Raw genomic sequence first — 25,971 nt, forward strand, 5'->3', positions numbered from 1 at the left:
TTTTAATATAGAATCGAATTTAAATATCTGAATTTACAATATACAAGACATTATTAGGAGAATCTGTTGTTTATAGAAAAGGATCTACTAGCTTATTCCATATTATGCTTGTAGTGGGAAAAAATAAACTACATCACCGTGGGTGTATTTGAGAGTAAAGGATCTTTATTAGAAGACTCAGTGTCATTGACCATTTTCTCTTCTTGAGCTTGCCCCCAAATCACAGCATAAAATCCAATGGCTATTATGGCTGCTCCAAGCAAACTGCACCCACATGATCCATAATTCAAATCTTAACGCATGCATTGTGATGTTATTTCATTTTTATGTTCACCATATGAAAAAGTTACACTCACCTTCCAAGATAAAGCTTGTCACCCAGAAAGGTGACCCCCATAGCAAGAGCAATGACCATCCCAAGAGGCTTAAACATGGCAACATAGATAGGCCCTTTCTTCCTCAACGCCCATTTATGAACCACGCTTCGAAATGCTACCGCAAATGCCGCCTACAAAACCACGATCATGTGCACCGAGTCTTTAGGCCCGAACATATATGATTTTCTCGACCGTTATATTTCATGTTCTATTTTAGTTCGTTACCGTGTACACGAAAGCTATTAACTCCATATTCATCCCGATTCGCCAAGCGTCCGGGTCCTTCTCGACCACCACCGAGACAACTGAGGATAGTATGGCAACGACGATGCTGGCCATGAGTGTCACCAGCATCTCTGCAGGGTACCCCCTTATAATCCACGTCTGCAGATGAGTGTTAGCATCAAAATTATGCGTTTAAAACAAAATGGTTCATTGTATATGGATTAAGGGTGTACCTGAACGTTAAGTATGACTGCGAAGATAATACTATGGAACGCTAATATAAAGCCTCCGACGATCCAGTTTGAGTGAGGAATCCGAAGAACCTGGTGAAGCGATCTGTTGTTGTGCCATGGAGCAAACGTAAGTGGAAAACCTTTGTACAAAGTCACAACAAATGCCCCTGTGATTGATACCAAAGTGCCTAAAGACTTTGCTTGGCTGCTTTTGATCCCTAGGTCCAGCGTTTCCATCCTGCACACACCATTTCAAGATTGTTTTTTTTTTTAATTTTGCACGACAAATATTATATTCATTATAAAATCCACATACAGTGGATATTAAAAGAACCCCTACAGGGTTATACAAAATCCACGCCAAAACGATCAAAACAAAATAACAATAAATATATTTATCTATTAATGATATTGAGTTAGAATGGGTGTTTTTGAGAGGTAAAATCATGTCAACATCGAAACTCCGAATAGTTAATATTTGTAATTATTGTGATCAATTAATGGCATCATAAAAGTTTGGAATTAAATTATGTCAAATTAAAATATAGTTTTAAATTATAAATTAAAGCATATTATATGGTGTAGTATCTAATCTTACAAAAAAAAAGGAATTTTATAAATGATATTACTCAAATCTTTATAAGTGTATAGATTATTTTAATTTAAAATAATTAGAGACAAATATTCTTATAAGGCAAAATTTTAGAATGAATGTCAAACATTGGTATTCACTACTAATTTTATAAGGTAAAATTCATAAATGGACATTAAAATATATCAAATGGTCTTTTTAGACGTTAAATTTTCAAAAATTATATAATAGACATTGGACTTTAGATTTTGTTACAAAATGGGGACAACGTCATTATCTATCATTAAAGACGTGACGTGGTAAGTTAAATTAATAGAAAATATCTCATTTGACCCTTTAATTATGATTAAAATTTTATTTTATTGTTCGTTTTAATTAAAATATTTTTTATTATGTTAGTTAAATTGAAAACAAAGTGGATATAAATAAATGAAATATTATTGTTAGTGTCATGTTATAAATATTGAATTTATACCATATAAATTACTTGATACATTATTAAATGTTAATGAATGTTTCGATTATTTTCATTTAAGTTTGATGTATTTTTCTTATTAATATGATACTAGAACTTTATGGATGTATTTTTTAAAATTGTGTTTAAAATTCTTAAACAAAAGTTAAATATTTGAATCACACCGTTTAGTAAAAAACAATTATATTCTTTGATAATTGAATTTTTTGGATCTCAAAAATTATAAATAATAAATTTTATAAATACAGTCATGATTAATAAATAATTAATTATAAGATAATTTGATGAATGAAAAAATTCCAAAAAATTGTAATTTTTAATTTTAAAAATAAAATGTTTTCAAATATTTTAAGAAAAACTATAATTTCTAATTTCTTTATTAAATTATTGCTTAAAAATATTAAAAAATATATGAAAAGAAAATTTTAGTTAAAATTGAAAGGCCAAAAAAAATATTTTTTATTAATTTAGTATATCACGTCACTCCCTTAACAATAATTCATGGTTGTTACTTATTTTTTTAATAAAATCCGAAATTTAATGTTTTTTTTATAATTTTAAAATTCAATAAAAAAAATGAAATTATTTTAATAAATTTTATGATAATTTATGAATTTTTCGATAGTTTTATATTAATGATGCATATCAATGCACATCATTAGTGGTGCACATTGATGTGTATTACTCTCTCTAGAGTCATTCTCCTTCTAATGTGTGTGTATTGCATTTCAATTTCACATGATATGTGGAATTATGTATATTAATATAAATTTTAATTTTTTTAATAATTTAAAATGATTATAAGATAATATTTACAAAAATAATATTATATTTCATTATTACAATCACTTAGTAATAAATTTCCTTTAAATTTTAATTCAATTTTCATGGTTATCATTAGGTAAATTGCACGTTTAGTATTTAAACTCTAAATTTTGACCCGTTTTAGTACCTAAACTTTCAAAATCATACTTAATGTTTAGATTTTATTTTGGTTTGATACATCGTTGCTAAGGTGATTTGCAAGTGACACCTTTTATGGGTAAATTGTATCATTCATCACTCAATTATCTGCTCAATCCTATTTTGGTCACTAAAGTTTAAATTTTTAAAATTTAATTACTTAACTTTCAAATTACTCCTAATTTAATCACTATAACTTTCAAATTTAATTTTTTTATTTCTAATTATATATATTAATAAAATAATAATAAAAATGTTATGCCACAAAAAATTATTAATAAAATAAACTAGAGTGATTAAAATAGGAGCAATTTGAAATTTGAGTAGTTAGATTGAAAATTTTTAAACTTTAGTACCAAAATAAGAGAGAAGATAGTTGACTGATGAATGATGTAATTTACCCATAAAAAATACAGTGTCGTTAAGTTTTTAACGGCGATGTACTAAAATAAAATAAAAACTAAATATTATGTATGGTTTTAAAAAATTTAAAAGTTTAGATACTAAAATAAAATAAAACTGATAATTTAAGTACTAAATACGTAATTTACCCTAACTATTTTTACATAGGTTGAAAATATTTAAACATCATATCATTATATTTCAAGTGAAAGGTCATTTGACCAACCAAATCAACCATACGACATCTCTGTGTCTTATTTTTATTAATCATAAGATATTTTTTATATATTCAATATTTAAATTAGATATATTTTTTAAAAATATTTAATTAAAAATTAATGAACAATGAATAAATTTTAATTATATTTGACTTAAATTGTATATATCTAATTCTACTTGAAAAAATTCAAGCAAAATTTGAATAATAAAATATGACTTATCAACACAACTAATTCAAATTCTTTTTAACTCGGGTCAACTCAAATAACTCGAATACACTTCCTTAATTCCTCTTTCATCATAACTTCATTTTGACAAACTTGAATCATATGCTCGTATAACACAATAAATCATTCATGTAACTCTAGTTTCTATTTTCAACAATAAATTTAGTCTTTTTACAATGGCATAATACTAAAATTAACCAAACCTTTGCTCTAATGGTCTCTTCAACCTATATTTTTTTTTAATATTTTAACCTTTAACCTTTTAGTTTTTAATCAAAATAACACTTATTAGATGAAAAATCGTTAATTAACTAACAATTAACATATGTTGTTGATGTGATATTTTTACATATGCTTAATTGATGGCGTACACATGACATGTAATCCATTTTTTTAACGAAAACGATATATTTAGAGCATATAAATAATCGGATGATTAATTTTAAATAAATAAAAAAGAATAGTAGGATGACTATCATTTATTCCCTCTCTCACATAATTTGTCTTACATTGACTATACACATAGTTTTAGAAGATATATTTGATCATTTTTTGAAAATGACAAAATCATCTCTAAAATATGATCGATAGATTTGATGAATTTATTTTGATATGTCTAAAATAATGACACATATAAGTATTATTGTTTGTTATTGTTTTAATATGACATTTTGAATTATTTAACAAAATAATATTATATAATTGATGGATAATTTTTATCAAAAACACCACATATTATGGGTTCTGGAGATGATGTTGATACCAGTGAATTTGAGCCGTTTAAAAAACCCCAAAAAGTAAGTAAATATGCACTGGGAATACATAAAAAAAACGGACCTAGAGATGATGGAGATGATGAAAGTGAAAGCCGGAGAGAGATCAGCCATGGCGGACGCCAGAGTCGGAGATCCATACCCTATTCCAATATAAGTGCACATCTGCCCACTATAACTGAAAAACCCAAAGTTCCAACAACTAAAGTTCGTTCATGAATCCACCAGCTTTCTCAATCTCTAAAGAGGGAAAACGAAAACCTACCTGAGAACGCCTAGAAGGAGTATTTTGTAAATGGTGGACCGTGTAAGCGCAGGTGGGCTCTTTTTCCTGCAATTTTATCGATACCCAAGCTCTCGGAATTCGAATCGATGAAGCCGAAGAAAGAAAACGGAAATCGTAATTACCTGTAGAAGATGAGAATGCATGGGGCGAGCAGGAAGATGCCGAGAACGTTTGAGTAAAAAACGAGCACGAAATCACTGAGTCCTCTGTTCATGGCGGCTTTATTTACAGTGTTTAAGCCCACCTCTAAGAACTCTGTTGCAACCATTATTGCGGTAACACTTGCCCCCCACATTATCTCCTCTCTGTAGTTCACTTTAGAGTTTTGGGATAGTGATAATCTGTGTGAGGCAGAAGATAAAAGAGTCACCTTCCTAACATATAGAAAAAGAAAAGAGAAATGATAGGGAAGGAGGAAATTGTATTGTTTTGCAAAGATACCGCATCGATGAGATAGTTATATCATGACATTTTTGTACTCTATAATATAATGAACTAATATTAGCATCATCAACAAAATTTTGTCATTTCCCAGGGCATTTGGACCGGGTTCTCTAGTTAAATAGTAAAATATTATTTTTATTTTCTTTTAAATATTAACAATTTAATTTAATCTTTTTTTAATTTAAATTAATTTAAATGTTTAGTTTGTAAAATAATAATTTAGTGTAAATAATTTCAACATGTTTTTTAATAAAAGTTGCAAAATTTATTAAAAATAAAAATATTTAGAATTTTAGTGAAGATCTACAATAAAAATAGTAATTTGAACAAAATAAATTAGTTGATTATGATTATATAAGTAAAAATGTTTCTCAACTAAAAATTTGAGAATAAAGATAGATACAAATAAATCTGATTATATCACAAAAGAATTATAAAATAAATCAGGTTACTGAAATCATAAAAGGACTCAAGCAACGTAATAAAAATATCCACAAATGTAAATTGCTTATCAAAATATAATTCGATGATTCAACACAGGAAAAATCAATACGCTAACTAATAAGAAATAACTTAATTAATCGATACGACATCAAATTAATTTATGAGAAAAAAATATGCACGAAAAAAAGTTAAAATAACAAATATAAAAGATAAAAAAATTTGTCAAAAGATATAAAAAAATGTATTATAAAGATGGAGAAAAATTTGTCATAAAAAACATAATTATTAAAAATTATAAAAAAAATATAATACAAGAGATCAAAAGAAAATTAAATAATACAATCAAATCATACCAAAATTGATGTCATCATCTATTTAGCCACACATGGGGAGAGAAAAGAGAAAATCTAAGATTTTTATTATTTAAATATAATTTTAAAATTTTATCTCTTATTTTTCAAGTTATTGACATTACTCACCTTAACAACGTATACACCCTATAATAATAGAAATTGTTTGAACTGAAAATCTCAAAAAGAAAATGATATTTTATTTGATTACTAAAACCACTAAATGATATCATTCCTCACTTTTTTTTAGGGGAGTTTGGTTTAAAGATTTTGAGATTTTCATAAGATGGGAATCTCACATTCTCATGTTTGGTTAGTCGGGAATCTCATTCTCGATAATGCTTTATTATCAATAGTGGACTTTTTGGGGTATATTACCGGCGTTTTGGACTAAAATGCCCTTAAATTTTTATTTTTTTTTAAATATTTTTTTCCTGTCATTGAATAATAAAAATTCTACGAATGTTAAATTGTAAATTTATCCTTAAATTATTTTAGATTTACAAAAAAAAAAATCTATAATTAAAATTTTATATGAAGTTCAGGGGTTAAAAAAAATTTACCCTTTCATTAAACCTTTTTTATATTTTTTAATTTTGTAAACAAAATTATATAAATATTATGAATTTAATTTTTTAAAGAAAATATATAAATATTTTACAATTTGTAATATTATACAAATATATAATAAGGACAATTTGATCAAATATATATATTCTAATAATCTTTTATTCCTTTAACCAAATACGGTAATCTTACATTCCTGTTAAATCAACCAAACACAAAATACAATATTCCCAGTAATCTTATTCTCTGATAATCTTTTATTCCCACTGATAATCTTACATTCCGTAACTCAAACGCACCGTTAACGTTCTTTGATCCTGACGCTAAAATTATTTTTAAAATGGAGTTGTTAACCCATCGCACGGATTATGTTTCTTGCTATACTATAGTTTGACTAAATTAAAATAAAGGTTAAACTCAACAATTACAATTAATCTTCCGGTCAATAGTCAAATCAGTAGAAAGATGTAACAAAATGATGTCAGAATCAGTGAGAAATACAAATATTTGCACCAAACTTGTATGGAATTTTCTTTCCCTTGTAAAGCCAGCTTTCAAATACAAGCACAAATATTGATGAATGAAGAAGATAGAAACAAAGAAATAAAAATAGTAAAATAGCCCTCTCACCCCATGATATGCTAAGTGCCAAGAAAGTTGGGTTAATAGTCTATAAAAATTTTAAATTTTATATGTTTTATATTTTATAGGATTAAATATACATAAAAAAAAGGTGTATAATGTATGTCTGTTATTCCAGTTTAGTGTTTAATTTTTATTTTGTTCCAATTTGATGTTTAATATTTCATTCTGTAATTCAAATTAGGTCAACCCGTGACGGACCATTAAGTTTGGTCTTTAAGTGACACTTGTCGCAACCTGATAATTTTAAAAATTTTATTTAAAATTAAAAAAAATTAAAATTACATATATATTTTTTAAAAGGAAAACAAAAATTTTGAAATAAACCCAAAACTTTGAAAACCTTCATTTCAACCCCTAAATCCACGCCAACCATCTGCTTTTTTCACCGTCAAAGTTCCACCCGATCTCCCCTCTCTTCAGTGACCAAAAACCCCATTAAAATCATGATCGATTGATGGTCGATCGGCAGTTGAAATCGTGTGGGATCGCGATTTTCATCCTAGGGTTCGTCGGGTATAAAATGTTGATTCGTCATCGATCAACCGTCGATTGGTCAATATTTGATGGGGGTTTCGCTCGCCGAGGGGAAGGGAGGTTGTGTGGAGCTTCGTCGACGGCAAAACACGGCAACCAACGTGGATTTAGCGGTTGAAATGAAGGTTTTCAAAGTTTTGGGTTTATTTCAAAAAAATTGTTTTCATTTTAAAAAATATATATGTAATTTTAATTTTTACATTTTAAATAAAAAATTTAAAATTACTAGGTTGTGACACATGTCACTTAACGGAAAAGTTAACGCCGTTGATGGCCCAGACACCTAAATGTGTAATAGACTGGATCGTTAGACACCAAAGTGGAACAAAAAAAATATTAGGTACTAAATTGGAACCAAAGGCATACGTTGGGTACCTTTTGTATATTTAAGCCTATTTTATATTAAAACTTTATTTTTATTTTTTAAAAATCTTTTAAATTTTTTCTCTCTTTAAATTTTAGAAATTTTCATTTTAACATTAAATTTGGTGTGCATTTCTGGTTCTACCATAAAATATTGTTGGAATCCAAATGACTTTATAGAGCTGAAAAATGTAGGGTAAACTATATTATTCCTCACTAAACTCTATCCTCTTTCCTATTTTTATTATTTACTTATATTTTTCTTGATTTACTTATTTAACTTTTGAAATGTTTCTATTTTTGTCACTCTATATTATTTTATTATTATTTTAATATAATGTGACATTTTCTATTATTTAATATAAAAATAATTTAAAATAAATAATAGTAATAATAATAATAAATGCCATGTCATACCAAAATAATGATAAATTTTTTCAGAGTGACAAAAGCAAGAATAATCCAAAATTTCAATGAATAAATTAGAAAAATAAAAATAATAAATGAAATAAAAGAAAAAAATATAGTTTAATAAGGAATGATATCCTAACGAGTGTTGACACAAGTGATTGTGGTTCAGAAATTTGAGTTTGTAAGGTCGAGTTCAAATCCTACCACTGTAATTATCAATGCGCAATCTGTAGATTCATATATAAATTCTAATTGAGTATTATGTATGCTCTAGTCTTGGATTGAAAAAACCGCTCCTTATTTAAATTTTTTTTGTAACAAAAATGATATATTTTATAAAAAAAAATGAACGTTTGGAAGATGGCATATCGATATCTAAAGTTGTCGTGTGATAAATTTACAAGACAATGAAGCGGCCATCCTACTCACCTTCCTCAGTTGCGTGTTGTACTTGCATTAATAATCACAAGCCTTTTCCCAGTTGGAATGAAGCATTATTTTGGACTTTTTTTTTTCTAAAATATCACCCCATTTTATTATTTAGATTAATTTTTTATTAAACTAAGATGATTATAAAATAATATATATTTTAAATACTCTTATTCATTTAACAATATATTACAGTTATTGATACCCAAATTTTATTTTCTAAAAAAAACAATAATTTCTTTAACCCTATAATTTATAAATTAATATTCGTTTACTTATCATATCATATAAAAATAAATCCAATAAACAATATTTTTTTTAAAAAAAAAAAAGTCTTTCATAAAGTGTATCTTTAATCATATACATGACAGCCTAAACAACAATTCAAGTAAAACATAGGAAGTGTAATAAAGACCTTTTCGTTAAACTTTTTTGCTTTCAAACCCACTTAACCGTGTATCTAAATTTTTTTTATACATTAATAACATAAATTTTTTATATTTAAGTGGATATGATAAAAGTTCAGGGTCACTACCATAAAATTTTAGAATGGACACACATATATTAATAATATAAAATTTTTATATCTAGATATATACGACAAAATTTCAGCCACCATAAAATTTTAAGGTAGACACATATATTAATAAAAAAAATTCGAGATTTCAAGAAAAATCTTTGAATTCCAAAAAATTTCAAGATGGACATGTGCCCATCCTAACACTAAGGCAGATCCACCACAAAGTTGATGTGGTTAATACTCCCTCTGTCCCATAAAATGTCTATTATTGACTTTTTTGAGTCAATTTTTTAAGTTTTGATTAGTTATTATTTAAAATTTATTATCAATAAAAATATGTAAAAATACATTTTAAAAACCTTCATCCAATTAGTTTTTAAATATATATTTTATAAAATTTAATTATTTAAAATAATCATGTTCAAAATTTTAAAAATTCAACTTTTAAAAATTCAATAAAAAACATTTTTATGAGACGGAAGGAATGTATCATATCACTCCTTTAATAATAGTTAACATCGTAATAATAATTTTATAACCATTAAAAATGTGTAATTATTTTACCATTTTTAAAAAATTCATGATAAAAAATCATTTCATAGCTTAAATACTTTTAGTTTGCTTTAGCTCCCCCCCCCCCCCACCACAAATAGTAATATCCTCTTTTGGATTGTCAGTTGAAAACTTGTATTATGTAGATCGCAACATCGAACAAAGACGCTTGAAGCTAAAAGTTAACAAGCCCAATACATTCCTTTAGTTTACTCCAATGCCATACCTAAGGGCTTGGCCCAAATATCTTGTTGAATTCTTCTGGGCCTTCTTTAAAGTTAAAATCTCCATAGAATACAATAAAATTTTTAAAAGAAAATTGATCAAAATATCAGTGTTTGTATTGTTTTAGTCTTAATTGGTATTAAGTCTGAATTCGGTCCTAATAACTTTTCTTGTCGTCTAAAAAAATTTTGATCAAAAATATTTCTTTGTGGCCATATTGGAAGCCCTATAAAACCAATATGTTCATTGTTGCATGCAAAGTCATCAATGTATTCGAGGGCTAACATCTTCCTAAAAACAAGAAAAAGCCATCGATAAATGTTGATAACAATAAATTTGTCTCCTCAATCGTTTTGATTGAGCGAGAAGCTGTAATTAATGAAAGAACGATCATTAGCTGGTGTTAAGACTGTAGGCTTAATTAGCCTTTCTACATTTTATATAAACTTTTGCCTAACGAAAAAAAAGTTGTGAAGGTATTTCCGCCTTTTTTAGTCTTAATTAGGGATATCTATACGGTTCTTTAGTGCGTATATCATCCATAGGATCATTATGACTATTTGTAGACTAACAAACATTGTAGATATAACTGTAAGATTTTGAATTACGTTCTGACAAGCCACATGAATTTGCCATAAGACTTGTTTGTGCATTGTAGTTGACTAGAAGTCTAGAAACATGTATTCAAAAGACGTAGGCTAGTTAAAGGCCTTATGAAACAGGCATTGGATGGATAATAATATACAAAGAACCTGGAGAAGTAATTGATGTCAGGTCATTATTCATACGAAATTCAATTTTGTGTTGGACGGCTGTGTGGTTCGACTATTTCGTCATGTTAGTGGAGTTGTTGAGGTAGCATGGATGCAACCACTGATCTCGAACTTTAGTCAATGCCAACTTGATGGTTGATAAAAGATAGAATGATCTAAATAATGGAGAATGGAAAGTTTTTTTTATTAACATTTAATTGATCTCGATATATATTGCATGAGTATAGGGCTGATCTAGGTCATCGTAGTTAGTCCCTTTAGCTTTCAAGCGTTATTGCCTTTATTGGGCAGTAGGCGCTGGACCAATACATGTTTATCATTTTCAACTTTAAAAGTGGTCCAAATGTTTGAACTACGAAAATCCCAACTTCATTGTGTTTCCAGTTCAGCTATTATGGATCATCACCATTTATATGATCAAATGACAAAAAAGATTCACTTTCCCGGTCATATGAAAGTGACATTACATGGCAGAGTATTGGGGCGCTGCAGTATTTCAATTATGATTTAAGACACGAGAGTAGGTCAATTATTTGAAGTTTTGTCTTCTCCTTAACAATTGGACCGATTCGGCTGCTTTCTTTTACCCATTGTCACGTACAAGTGTTTCTATGGCGGATGGCATGCTCAGCTCTAACTGTTGCAGAAAAATCAATTTGCATCAGATCCTAAAAAAACATACAGCTTTGAGTGTAAGAAAACTAGTGGAAATCTATGGATAAAACAGAAATGAGCACGAGACGTGTTCTATATCTACGGATGATTCTTAAGCAACTTGTCATTTCAAGCTATCGGTATTGTTATACCTTTTTCGAACCTCCTCTACAAATAATTCCTTTGAAAATCAAAGTCTTTAAAGCAATAAGAGACCTCCGAAGAGTCCTTCTCAACCAACCACAAACTTCGGATTGTCATACTCTTTGATCAATCATTTTCCGTCGATATGAGTATTAGCAGACCATGATTTGTGAGGACCAAATCCATTCAACAATCAATCTATGAGTAATAATTATGACTCTAGGTCTAACACTAACAGTTAAGAGTCATTATAAAACCTTCAACCAACTATGAGGGGACTTCTTTTTCTCCTTTTGATAATCTTAAGATTATTCTCATCTTCATCAGAATTTCAAAACAAAACTATGTTGATCGTTTATTAATTCCATCATGAATTGTCACATGTAACTCTTTTTTTAAATTAGAATGAATAAATAGTCTATAATTGACATAATCCAAATATTACTATCAATCATTCTAAGAGCAATGGTCTCGGGAAACTTGAAGAGAGCAGTACTTTTATTAGCATAGACAAATCAGAAGTTTATAATACTACCTTATTGTAGCTAGTGGCGGAGACACAGTATTGAGGGTGAATATGAGTTTATCTTGAAATTTATTTTTTTTATTTATTTATTTTAGAGTGTTTATCTTAAAATTTAATTTATATTATCTGTTCAAAAATGTTGTATTGTTAGCATATATGTGTACCTTAAAAAACATTTATGAATCCGCAATTGTACACCCATACTAATGAAACCCTTAATGCACACAACATGTTCATGCATGGGTGTTTTTAAGGAACTTTGGAGTTGTCAATGCCTTAGACAGGCAAACTTTGCTCAGTTGTTTAGTACGTGTTAAACACGTGTCGTATGGGAAGTGACGTGTATCTAATCATGTAGAGATACAAATATATGATTGGGTATAACAAACACAATGTTATATAGATTTGCATTGTTGTCATGTTTAATACTTACAAATTGCCTAACGTGGCATGACATTTGAAGATAAGATAAATAGGACATGCATGTGTAGCCCATAAAATCACATTTGTCCGAATATAGTACACGACTTTGTTGTTTTCCGGTATACATAGAGGCGTAGCTGGGTAGGCTCAATGAACGTCAGAGGCTTGGAGTAGGGATTGTGGATGAGACATGGGCCACATGGCTTAGTGTCACCATCAAACTCGTGGATCTAACATGCGTAAGAGTGAGCAAGTGTAGGGAAAGTACAACGTGATTTGGATCCACCCTAATGCTGATACCCATTAAAACCATTTCTTAATTTATATTTATATAACATAAATTAATCATCATTAACCAAAGGTATAACGATAAATTCAATCTTAATATTGCCAAGTCTAGCAACCGATACGTTTCTCGTGCCCATCACTGATTGATGCAAATAAAAAGGGAGAGACTGTGGTGCCTGCATTAATAAAGCTGGGGTGGGGGAGTAGGTCCACTGCTCTGCTTTTTCTTTTTAAACTATGGCAATTTGCATGATCTAAACATACAGGTCTTATTGTAAGTGCTCCACCAACAAGACGAAGTTATGTCAACAGCATTTGAATAGAATTTTCAAGAGCACCAAAGTCGTAAACTACCACGTTCTCGAAACGTGAATGTGGTGCAACCAGAAAGCAGAATAAAGGTTCAATGGCGTGAAGCAGCAACAGAAAATTGACTGTTTCCTACCACTGTCAATGAATCATAGTAGTGAAACCGGCACATAACGTGGGCAATCAAGGGTCGGGATTTGCTGGCTAGGGGTTTGGAATTTAGGATTGGCCCATCGGGTCCACCAGCCGAATTGGATAAGCATTGGCGAGGGGAACTACTATCATACGGGTACCCAATGGAGGTTCTCCTTTCGAAAACGTGTGGGCCTGATTTAAGGTGGAAAAAGAATCCAACAGAAATCAATATGTGTATGAACACAGAAAATCCAATACCCGATTCCAATATATTCCATTTTCGTTATCTTTTTCTTCTTTCTAAATTTTGGTTTTGAGAAGAGAGAGCAAAGAGCATCTTGCCTACATGGCCGTATTTGGATCTCGACAGGAGCTCAGAATTTTTATAATATATTATATTTATAAAAAAATAGTTTTATGTAGGGCTGAATCATTTTTAACATCGATTACTATGGGATATGGAAAAATAAAAAGAAAAACAATTGATCAATTCAGGTGTCTAACGTTTCTAACGTTACACTTTTAGGTACCTCGGTCGTAATAGATGTTAAATTTTACCGTTAAGTAACACGTGTCACGTTAAGGTGCTTTTGAAAATTTTATATTTTTTAAAAAATATAATTTTTTAAAATTTTATAAAGATGACACGTGTCACTTAATGATGGAATTTACGGTGGTAACGGTCCAGACACCTAAAAGTGTAACGTTGGAAATGTTAGGCACCTAGATTGACCAAAAAATAATTTAGGCACTTAAATAAGAAAAAGTGTATAGTCTAGACACTTATTTTTATATTAATCCAAGAAGAAAGAAAAAAGTAATTTTGTTGGTGGGGAGAAAAAATTAAACCCTTAGACGGTTAGAGTTTTTCATTTTGAGTCAATATCTAAAGGTTGGTAGGTAGGGAGAAAATCCAGTATGGTGTCACAGTCTCTTTGTTAGTCCGTGCTAAATTGATAAAATCGTTATCTCATGCCAACATGTATGCATGTTGTATGCATATACTATACGCCTCTGTGGGCGTGTTCACTGTGAGGGGTCACTTTCTGGTTGGATTGATCAAATGTCTCAACCTCTCTCTCCCCCTTAGATGAAATCTCTCACTCGAGTTGTCCTCAACCAAGAATCTTTAGATGCCCTATTCAATCTCTCTATGATTGTGAGTCACTTTCAGTGCTCTGTTTGTTAAAGAAGCTAACATCATCAAACCCTAGCCCACACCCAAGTGGTGCAATCATATACCCTTTCTTTCTCCTTTTTCTTCACTCGACTCAAAATGAATCTTTCTGTTGATTAAGGACAGCTTAGATGGCTGCTTAATCTTAAGCAGACATTTGCATGGCTCCATCAACGTCATTAATATTGCAGTTAAAAACTTAAAGCCCTAAAGTATAATAAGTTCCCTTTTTTTCCTTTTCTTGTTGAGTTCCCTTTTTTTCTTTTCTTGTTGTTTGGTCACAGTTTACTTTATTTCTGGTGATGTTGATGGATGATGGTATGGAGGAGGATGGCCAAATCTTTACAAGCTCCAATGAGAAGATCTCGTGTTTGAACATATGTATCCACAATAAGAGAAGTTGGACCATCATATATATATATATATATATATATATATATTATATTTGAATTAAAGTGTATAAATTATGGAGTTGATGTAAGTCATGCTAAGTTCAAATGGTACAATATTGTATATGGGAGACTCTTTCCTACATTGATGATATGAAGAAGTTGGAAGTCAAGGGTCACTGAAGTTTTTTATTTGTTTGAGCAAATATTATTAGTTTTTACAGTGCTGAAAAGGTTAGAGAAAGTGCCTAGCTAATAGGGTCTGTCTTTCTTTCAGACTCTTCTCATTATATCAAATTTACTTTATTATTATTGTTATTTTATTTGAGTGTTTTAGGTGGGTGCACAAGCTTTTCTAGGTCCTAGATGGTGACCACCATGCTTCACGTGATGCCTTGGAGTTTTTCTCTGTGTTGGAAAGCTAGAATTCCCAGCGCTTTCTATGCATTTGACCAAGATTTGGTTCTCTTATAAAATTAAAATGTATAGTGTTAAAATCAACCTTCAATATTATTTAACTATTTTTTTTATTTTTTTTATTATAATCTTAAAAGATTTAGTTTTTTTATCGAAATAACATATGTCAGATGAAATCTGTTAAATTGTTCACAAAATTTTTACATGTATTTAATTATTATCATGTTATATGTTATATTATCTTTACTTAAGTAAAAGTAGCACATACTATATCACCACATTTAAATATATAATATATGTCATGTCACCAACGGAGTGACATAACATATAATACATCAATAATTTAATACATAATTCCCTTTCTTTATAATTTTTTCCAATGCCTTAATATATTTGGCTTACGGGCTTCCCTAATCATGCAAAACGTGTGGTTTGAGCACTGGGAAAAAAATATTCATCATCTTCATCTTATCCAACAAAGTCATTATGAAAATGGTGGGTAGATCCCAAATCATGTCATGGAATACAGCTGCTTTCAAATGTTGTTCCCACTAATGATGGTTGTTAGTTAGGGATAAAAGGCATAGCTGACTTCAGCTGGAAGCTGTACCTCTGCTCACCAAACATCAAACCATAATTAATTTCAGAGCATATTATATCAACATAATTTAAACCCTGACTTCTTAAATACCAACTAAAATCTTAATTAATTATAACTTAGAAAACTTAAATAAAATACACAATACAAAATACAAAATAACATGATTAGACTTATGTTAAAACATAAGTGATCATTATTAGTAGTTTATATTAGGGATGAAAATATATTATTAATAAAAATATAACAAAATATTTAAATTATATAAGAATTTAATACTTTTAAGAGGGATTACTGCTTCTGTTGGGACCTTATCTCTCCCTGTGTCTATACAACTCTCCTAATGAACAAGAAAAAAAATGAGAAGAGAGAGTGGTAGTCATTTTTTTTTTGTCCTTCAGTTTCAAAGTTTCGCGGTTGACTCGGGTCGTACATTTGGTTTTAGTTGATGAGTCTCCCAGTAGATATTTTTTGCATACATAAGGACTCGAACATGAGATCTTGCTTAAACGATATTAAACTATTTATCATTTGAACCAATCCGTTGGTGAGAGACGGTAGTCATTGCTCCTTTATGTTATTAGCATATAAATTAATTTATCAACTTATAATCCGGGCAATATGGTTTTGGGTAAGGAAAATGTCACATTAACTAGTAGACACATTAGCATGGCATGCATGAAGACTAAAGATACATGCATCATGCACATTTGAAAGATCTTAGCAGGTTTATGTTTCATTGTCTGATGTTCAATCTTTCAGCAGACTACCAACACTTATGTCATATAAATACATGTATAAAACAATTTTGGGTATTTTATTTTATTTATTTTTGTTACCCTCCAACTCCAAAGCTTCGCTTTAATTAATATAGACTGACCCGGGTTGCACACTTGAGTCTCTCAGTGGAGATTTTCTGCATACACAGATATCAAACTACTTACCACTTGAACCAACCCTGTTGGTGATATTTTATTTATTGATTGTTTTGATTGTTTCTTATATTGGAAATACATTTTTTTAATGCAAATTGGGGACATTGGGAAGGATGGGAAGAGCAGAGATTCCATTTTCCTTAATGGAAGAAAGGGATGGGGTATTCCAACACCTGTTATCTTGACCAGGATTCTTGTCTCCCATGCTACCTTCTTCCCAATACAAATATAATAATATTATAAAATGAGTTTATAAAAAAATAGAGTAGATTAATTATATTAATTGATTATTTTCCTTAAAACCACAAAATGTACAAATTAGTCACTAAATAATAAAATATTATTATACAAAAAAAATGGACATTCAATCAAACAACTTAGAAAATGATAATACAAATAAATAACATTGTCGTCTATTGTCGTCTGTGAAAGTAAGCAACGTCAATATTAACCTAAAAATACATATAGCAATGACAACACATTGATAAATCTATTTTTAACAACTTAGATTAATTATATTAATTGATTATTTTCCTTAAAACCACAAATGTACAAATTAGTCACTAAATAATAAAATATTATTATACGAAAAAATGGACATTCAATCAAACAACTTAAAAAATGATAATACAAATAAATAACATTGTCGTCTACTGTCGTCTGTGAAAGATAAGCATAATCAATATTAACCTAAAAATACATATAGCAATGACAACACATTGATAATCTAGTTTTATCAGCACTCAATCTCAATCTATTTTTAACGATTGCGATAATATATCAATATGAGAGAATTAACATGAGAGTTTGAATCTATCATATATTAGAAAGATATGCAAATAAATGTCAATTGGAGAGGAGACATTAAATCCAACCCTAAAAGTAAGAGGAAAAAATGTATTATAAGAATATAGAAAAAAATTCACCATTTTATTAAAAGGAGAGGATTTATTGACCAAAATAACACAAAAAAAATTAAGTGTAAATTACACCATTCATCTATAAATTTTAGTCCCTCTTATTTTACTCATTGTATTTTCAATTTTTCTAATTTACTCACTGAACTTTCGAATTGTTTTTGTTTTGATTACTACAAATTATTTTATTATTATTCTATGACATGACATTTTTATATATTATTAAATATAAAATAATTTAAAATAAATAACAAAACAATGTTTTATTATTATTAAATTTAAAAAGATTAAAAATTCTCACTACCCCTTCTCGTCACCATCATTCACCTTCAGCCTTTGGAATTGATAATCATTTGATCCCAAATTGTACAAAGAGACTTGCTTTGACATACTGAGTACGAATATAGTAGTTATTTCACTAGAAAATATCCCGAAACCCGTCAATCTCGATTGAAAGATTTCAATTTCCTCACTTTCGGTCTCCTTTTCGTGGACTTCAGAGCATGTTTTGACAAATTGGAGTTCGGATTTAGACTCAGGGGATTGAGGTGAATCGACCGATGAAATCTAAGATCTAACGACCACCATCTACAGTCGTCGACGTTTTGGTTTCATCAGTTTTGATCGGATTCAGAGCATGTTTGGACAAAATGAAGGCTAGATACAGACTCAAGGGTCTAGAGGAAGCCGCCAATGAAATTTGGGAACAAACTACCACCATCAACGGTCGTCGACAGTGGCGTCCAACAACAGCGAACAATGGACCACCACCATATGGATTTAATTTTATATTTTATATTATTTTTATATTAAATAAAAATTTAAAATGCCATATCATACCAAAATAATAATTAAATAATTTAGAGTGATCAAAGCAAGAGCAATTTAAAAATTCTTTGAGTAAATTGAAAAAAATTAAAAATATTGTGAGTGAAGAGTATAAAGTTCAATAGTAAATAGTGTAGTTACTCTCTTTTCAAAACAAATAGTGAATGGTGTAGTTTACCCAGAATTTAACATATATAAACAAAAAAAATAAAAAATGAAAAAATGAAGAAAACATAACTTACTATGATATAATATGAGGTGGCAACAGTATAACTAAAGGACAGTGGCACCATCTTTTAAACAAAGAAAATAAATGAACTTATGTAATAATTAAATTAATATAACATCATTTAATTAAATTTATTTTATAAAGTAAATATTTTTTCCGGATATTATAAAAGTAATTATCTTGTTAGTGTTCTTTTGGTAACATACATGATCTTTTTACTTTAAAGTATATTTTTACCCATCTAGAACAGTGGCCTCTTAGATGAGTAAAATCCAAGCCAGTATCACTTGGAGCTTCTGCTGACATCAATTCATCAGAGGCTGTTTTTCACCTAACAAAAGGGGACCGTACATTTACGAACTCCACAAACTTTAAACAACAACGATAACACCAGCTTTTTATAAACCTGCTATGAATACAATAATAAACTCTATGAAAAAAGAAGACAAGCATGGCCTGTCGCTGTCAAAGAACAAATGCTGGTTGGTGGATGATAATTTAATGTGATGATAATTACAGGATGATTAGAGTTGCTAATCATCTCACTTTTGTCATAAACATCCGGTCAAAGACAAGAGCATAATTCTGTCCAAAAACTTTCTCGGTGTCAGGAAGGTTGAATTGAAAGCACTGAGAGCTCCTTTTACTCATAATGTAAACTGCAGATGAGAGAGAGAAAGAGGGAAAATATAGATCCCAAAGGACCCAAAACTAATGAAAATCTTACTAGTAGACAAGTACCCTGGTTTCTCATACATCGTTGCATCAATACCCGTGTGTATGTGTGTGTGTATACATATAGGTCAAAATGTTGAAAAACTGTTTGTGATGATCGGTTTACCATATTAATTCTACTGCAAAACTCTGCAGATCTCCAAAAACCTGAAAATTTACGACGAAAATGTCTCCATCTCTCTCGAGCTAAGCTAGTCAAACAGACCACTTATTGAATCTGTCAAGAAATGAATAGAATCATGTGATTTTTGTGCACTAGCACATCCATATGTGGGGTCCCTTTGTGTCTGTTTTGATGCTCACAACCTATACATACACGTATCCTATTCTTAATCTATGTGTGCAAAGACGGATATATAATTTTATTTTTTTAAATACGAATTTTAAAAAAATTATATTAAAAATATATATAAAAAAAATATTTAAACTATATACGAATTTGAAATTTTCAGACTATCCATCCATGCATACGTGGTAAGAAAAGAAGGGATTGGGAATTGGCAGCAAAGTTTGACATTTATGAAAACACATCACAATCACACAACCCTAAAACTGCATCATTTAATGATTTTTCGAGCTCTCTTTTTTCATTAATGAACCCAACCATAAACCTCTTCAACACTCTTAACCTTTGATCTTCATGTATGTATGGTAAGGAAGTAATATGTGCTAAATATTTGGTTGTTGATATACCCCATATAGATGGACACTTGGATGCACCAAAATGATGGTGATAATGGAGCTTGCCATTGATAGTGAATAAATGGAGAAGGTGGAAATACAAGTGTTGTTCCTGGGACTGAAATGAGCGGTTATACCTACATGTGTCAGAAAAGGTAAGAAGAAAACATTGGGGTTTGAATTCAAAGAGATATGGGTTCTAAGGGAAATACTGGAGCAAAACTCATGATTTTAGCATAAAAATATTAAGGGTATATAGAAAGAGGAAAAGCAGTAGTATACACTACAAGTACAGGAGAGAGCAGATTTTGAAACGGAGGATTAATTGAAATTTGATTGATAAAAAGAGAACCGTTCGGAACCGAGAAGGCAAAACCCGTGGGGTCTCATGAAATCATTTTGGTAAAATTTAAAGCATGATTAAATGCAAATACAGTAACAGAGAGAAAGAGAGCTATAAATGTGACATTTCCATGTTGGTTTGCTTATATAAAGGAGTCTAAGATGCTGGCTTCTCCCTTCCTTTAAGGGGAAAAAAAGAACGAAAGAGAAGCTCTAAAAGAAAGTTCGAAGAATTTCAATGGAGGAAAATCTCAGTCCATTAGCTGTTACTCATCTTCTTCAACACACGCTGAGAAGCTTATGTATTCATGAGAATTCTCAATGGGTTTATGCAGTTTTCTGGAGAATCTTACCTAGAAACTATCCACCTCCAAGTAAGCAACCAAATTAGTATTGGTTTCTGTAGGTTTCCTTTTCTTCCAAGATAAAGGATCTAACATGTCTGACTCATTCACAAATGTCATAATCTCTAATTTTATAGTTTTTATGCCTTTTGTGTGCGACATAATTGTTTTTTTTCCATTACTTTTGTTGATAGATGGGATGGTCAAGGACCTTATGACAGGTCAAGAGGCAACAGGAGAAACTGGTACATGCCAATCCATGCATATTTGGATAACTTAGTTTGATATATTACGCCTATCTTCATAGTTACGTATTGGACAAAATTGCAGGATATTAGTTTGGGAAGATGGTTCTGCAACTTTGCTGCCTCGGCAGCTGAAATCAACTCCAGCGACTGTCCCGGTTCCTCGGTCCATGGCAGTGGTGAGTTTCAACAGTATCCAGGTCTGCAACCGGAGCTTTCTTTAAGATGTCCCACGAAATCTACAACTATGGAGAAGGGTAAAATTATTTCCATAAGCTGTCAACATTGGGTAATTGATAATATTAATTTCAATCCAAACTGATCTTTTTTTATCTGTTAACATCGGGCAGTTTAATAGGAAAAGTAGCTGCAGACCACAGTCACAAGTGGATATACAAAGAACCGAATGAGCAGGAAATCAACTTCTTGTCAGCATGGCATAACTATGCAGACTCCGTAAGCATATGCATACATGCATACATACATATAAGATATATTTACACCCTTTGGTTTTCTCACAAAATCTTCTTTCGGCAGCATCCTAGGACGTGGGAGGCACAGTTCCAGGCCGGAATAAAGGTATATACCGTAATATTGAACATCACAAAACTCTCATGTCTCGAAGAGTTTAGGTAGATCTACAGGTTCTTTACTTGCTTTGAATTGAATTAATATCTTTGCAGACCATCGCTTTGATTGCAGTTAGAGAAGGTGTCGTCCAACTAGGAGCTGTTCACAAGGTCTTCTCTTTCTCTCTCTAAAGCTACACAATTTGCTTTGCGATCATGTGTCACTGACAGTACCATATATGTTACTCAAAGGTAATTGAAGACCCGAGTTATGTGGTTCTACTAAGAAAGAAATTCAGCTACATAGAAAGCATTCCAGGAGCACTCTTGCCCCATCCTTCCTCTTCTGCTTACCCTTTTAACGGCACACCAGAACCGTGGGCGCATTTCCCGTCAGGGATGCTGATTGCACAGCCGCCGCCCTCGCCGCCTGAATTCTACGACCATTTCAGTCAGCCTACGAAAATTACTCCTTCCATGAGCAGCCTGGAAGCCCTTCTTTCCAAGCTCCCATCGGTCGTACCACTGCAACCTTCTCCCGGATACTGCGAGTCTCAGCTGGTACAGTCACCGTTCTTATCATCGGAAAGGCCCGTTGAATACAATATCGGAATCGAAAAAGTGGCGAAACAAGAAATTGATGAAGAGTATAGGCCGCCTGAACAAGATATGGTTGAAAGTAGCACCTCCATTTCTGCATATCGTCGTCAACAACATTATCATCAACACCACCCCCATGATCTCAATCTAACAAGCTGCAGGCCCGACGATGGATTTTGATATAGCAAGTAATATTTGGAGTATCATATAAATACAAAACATATATATATATTATAGTCCAGTTCTTATATGTAGATTGTGCATGGGAACGGTGCATTGATTTTCTCTAACGTTGAAGTTAGGCGATGATCATTTTCCCTTTGTCTCATTGGGGTGTTAATTTCTACTAAAATATAGCAGCTTTCTTTGCTGTTGAAGCTTTGTTTAGTCCTAGATTCCCAGCTAGTATATATATATCATTCAACTATAATGGAACTTCATCTTCCATCCCCCATATATATGAGCTTAAATTCCTTTTTAGTATATGATTCTTGAGAAGATTGTTTCTTTGGTGCAGATTTATATGATAATAAGGATGATACTTCACTGCAATTCTTCCAAAATGATAATTGCTTTAAACATTTAATTATTGGCAAACGAAAAGAAACTTCATATAATAAGAAAATGAAGTATTAATAGGGTTTCAATTAGACAATTACCCTATGACACTTATTACTTGTTTCCTGTGTATAGTCAAAGAAATTAATTTTATAATTTTCTTTCCACGTTATTAAATATATTAATGCATCTCATGTGTTAGATAATTATAGTCATTGCTAGAATATTTCTTTTGGATTCGATCTTCTGCGCTTGCAATTATCCACATAAAATAGACTATTTTTTTGAACTTAAAATCGTTCATCACTTTTATACACCTTATCTTGAGCGGTCAAAGGACTAATTCTTCAAGTTGAATAAAATACAAGTACTAATTATTATAGAATTTATCCTCATATTTTTTAAATTAATATTTTTATTGTGTCAATACTCGTAACTATGGTTATATTCGCCGCTAACGAAGGCTAAATACATCACATTAACAAGGGTAACCAGAACAATGGCTAAATACATCAAGTACAATTATACATGCAAATAAAACAATGTCATTATAAATATTTTATATTAAAAAAATCAACCCAACATAAAATTAAGAACTTCATTTTTTTTTCTGGAATTATTCTATTAAAATATTTATTCTATAATAAACAAAAAAGTTAGTTTTACATGACTTTTCAAAGTTTTTTTTTATTTTCATAAATTTTAAAGAAAACAATTTTTCTTTAGTTTTTATTATTTTAAAATATAAAACCACATATTAAAAAACAGCTGTTCACTTATAACAGTAATGATTAATGAAACTGTTATAACCAGGCCTAAGACTCAATCTCCAGATAAGGCCATGAGGCCAGTTGAGTCAATAGTAATGGGCTGTGGATCACTTTATCTAATTAAACTTTACATATATGTATATGTATATGTTTTTTATAATAAAGTTTAGGTTAGGGGCGGCTCCTCCAGTCTAGGATCAAGGAATACCTAATATCCAATTGAGATTTACATAGGAATTTATAGATTGTCCACCAAGAGTGACGGTGATAGGATTCGAACTTAATCTTACAAATTATATGTATATGTAAATGCGTGTGCAGAATGTAGAATGATTCCATTAGTTAAAGGAAATTTATTCTTTATTGGTGATTTGGGTTCGAACAACTAATTTGTAGGAGAGACAATCACATCCATCAACCCTAGGTCTATCCATGATCATATGGATTCAGTGAGATGGAACCATGTACCAATGGATCACAGGAGAAATGGTAGTATAGTAGGCAATGAGAAAGTAGAGGTACTATAAGTGGAACAAAAGAGGCAAGAGGGAGTGGGCAACAATTAATGTGTTAACCCTTTACCGTGCTGGGTAGGGCAGTGGGCCACTTCAGAAATAGTGAATAAACAGCAAAGAAAAAGGTGAGGATGTTGAGAGGATTAAGTGAGGACTCATGTGCGAGCATGTGAATCGGGTTCCCACCACTACCACATCCAGCTCAGCTCAAATTCACTCTCATTCCTTGCCTCCCTATCACTAGGCCAAGTCACCCTAAAGGACACCCATTTACGGTGCCAAATGTCCATCAACACCCCGCCTCCACATTATATTGTTTTTTTAATTAAGGTAAGGTGATTATAAAGTATATATGTTCTAGACATTTTTAATCATTGGACAATGAACGTTGAATCACCCTGCTGCAGTCACTGGTGCTCGACCACGTGACAACTAAGAACAACAATGATTCATTTAACCACTAAGGTAAATTGGTTCGTGCGCTTTCATACTATATTGTTAAAATATTATGATATAATACATATTATCTTTTTAATGGAAAAATTAACTTAATATCCTAAGAGACAATCACACCTTAAACATGAACTAGAAATTAATCACAAACCTGAAACATGAACTATAAACTAATTTGAGAAACAACAAAACAAGTCACCTCTTTTCTTACTATTCCTATATCAAGTAGCCTATTACCTCTTAACAAGTTAATGGTTTCTGATTTTGGTAAATTACATGTTTAGTCCCCCAATTTTTAGTTTATTTTTGTCATTCAACTATGAAATTTTTAAATTTTGCTCATTTATATCACTCGCTCATTAGTTATCATCATTTAAAAAAAATTGGTAAATTTATGTAACCCCGTAATTTTTTTCTCAAACTCAAATATTCAAATTCCTTTTGATTCATCTACCCCATAATGTTTTTTTTTTAAAATTAACCTTGGAGAGCTTGGAAGGAGGAGAAAAGTATATATCTCAATTCCAAGCTGATTGACAGTAGATATTACATATCAGACCGAGATTACTTTAAAATTTTGGTTTAAGTTTTATCGATTTCAAGGGAATCTCGAGATTTCAAGGGAATCTCGAGACAAATTAAACTAGGAAGAAGAAAATGAGGGAAAAGGGAATACTATGAAATATGTTTGCAAACAATAGTTGACGGCTATAGAATGACAACAAAGCAGGATGACAATCATGAGAATAATATTGACTTTAGGTAAATTTCAGAAATAAAAGCCCTAAAACATAGTGTTTTGGTGTCAGGACTAAAGAATTAATGTCTAAACAACCTAAAGGAACACAATTTAAAAGTAGATGATCAAACAAAATATATTGAAAACTGAACGACTAACATATAATTTATCCAAATGTTTTTGCAAATCCCAATCCTCTCTTCCAGTTGTGAAGTGCAAAATGGGGGGAGGGTAATTTTACTCTTTTCATCCTCTTTCCAGCCTTTTAGTAGAAAAAGGAACGAAGATGAGGGAGTTTCATTTTCAATTTAGGGGCCTAGGGGAGCCGAATAGATGAATTCCAATTAAGATGCATAATCCAACTCATTGTGTGTTGGCTAATAATGTAGCAGGAAAATGGTGATGGTGATGTGACTCTACTT

General features: G+C 30.7%; 1 protein-coding gene and 1 pseudogene across 1 annotated transcript; one reads left to right on the forward strand and one right to left on the reverse strand.

Moving 5' to 3' along the window:
* Window positions 1-33: 33 nt before the first annotated feature.
* Window positions 34-24,209, reverse strand: LOC120206515 (WAT1-related protein At5g40210-like). The gene is made up of 8 exons (XM_039206150.1): window positions 24,199-24,209; window positions 4,895-5,077; window positions 4,752-4,817; window positions 4,551-4,664; window positions 836-1,073; window positions 603-761; window positions 357-508; window positions 34-264 (listed from the first exon to the last, which is right to left on the reverse strand). Exons 2-8 carry the CDS (start codon window positions 5,065-5,067, stop codon window positions 129-131), a joined length of 1,038 nt encoding a protein of 345 aa, XP_039062081.1. The 5' UTR covers window positions 5,068-5,077; window positions 24,199-24,209; the 3' UTR covers window positions 34-128.
* Window positions 20,995-22,834, forward strand: LOC120206471 (annotated as a pseudogene).
* Window positions 24,210-25,971: the final 1,762 nt, after the last annotated feature.

The sequence above is a fragment of the Hibiscus syriacus genome, unplaced genomic scaffold (assembly GCF_006381635.1).
Source record: "Hibiscus syriacus cultivar Baekdansim isolate YM2019G1 unplaced genomic scaffold, ASM638163v2 tig00013808_pilon, whole genome shotgun sequence".
Classification (NCBI taxonomy): domain Eukaryota; kingdom Viridiplantae; phylum Streptophyta; class Magnoliopsida; order Malvales; family Malvaceae; genus Hibiscus; species Hibiscus syriacus.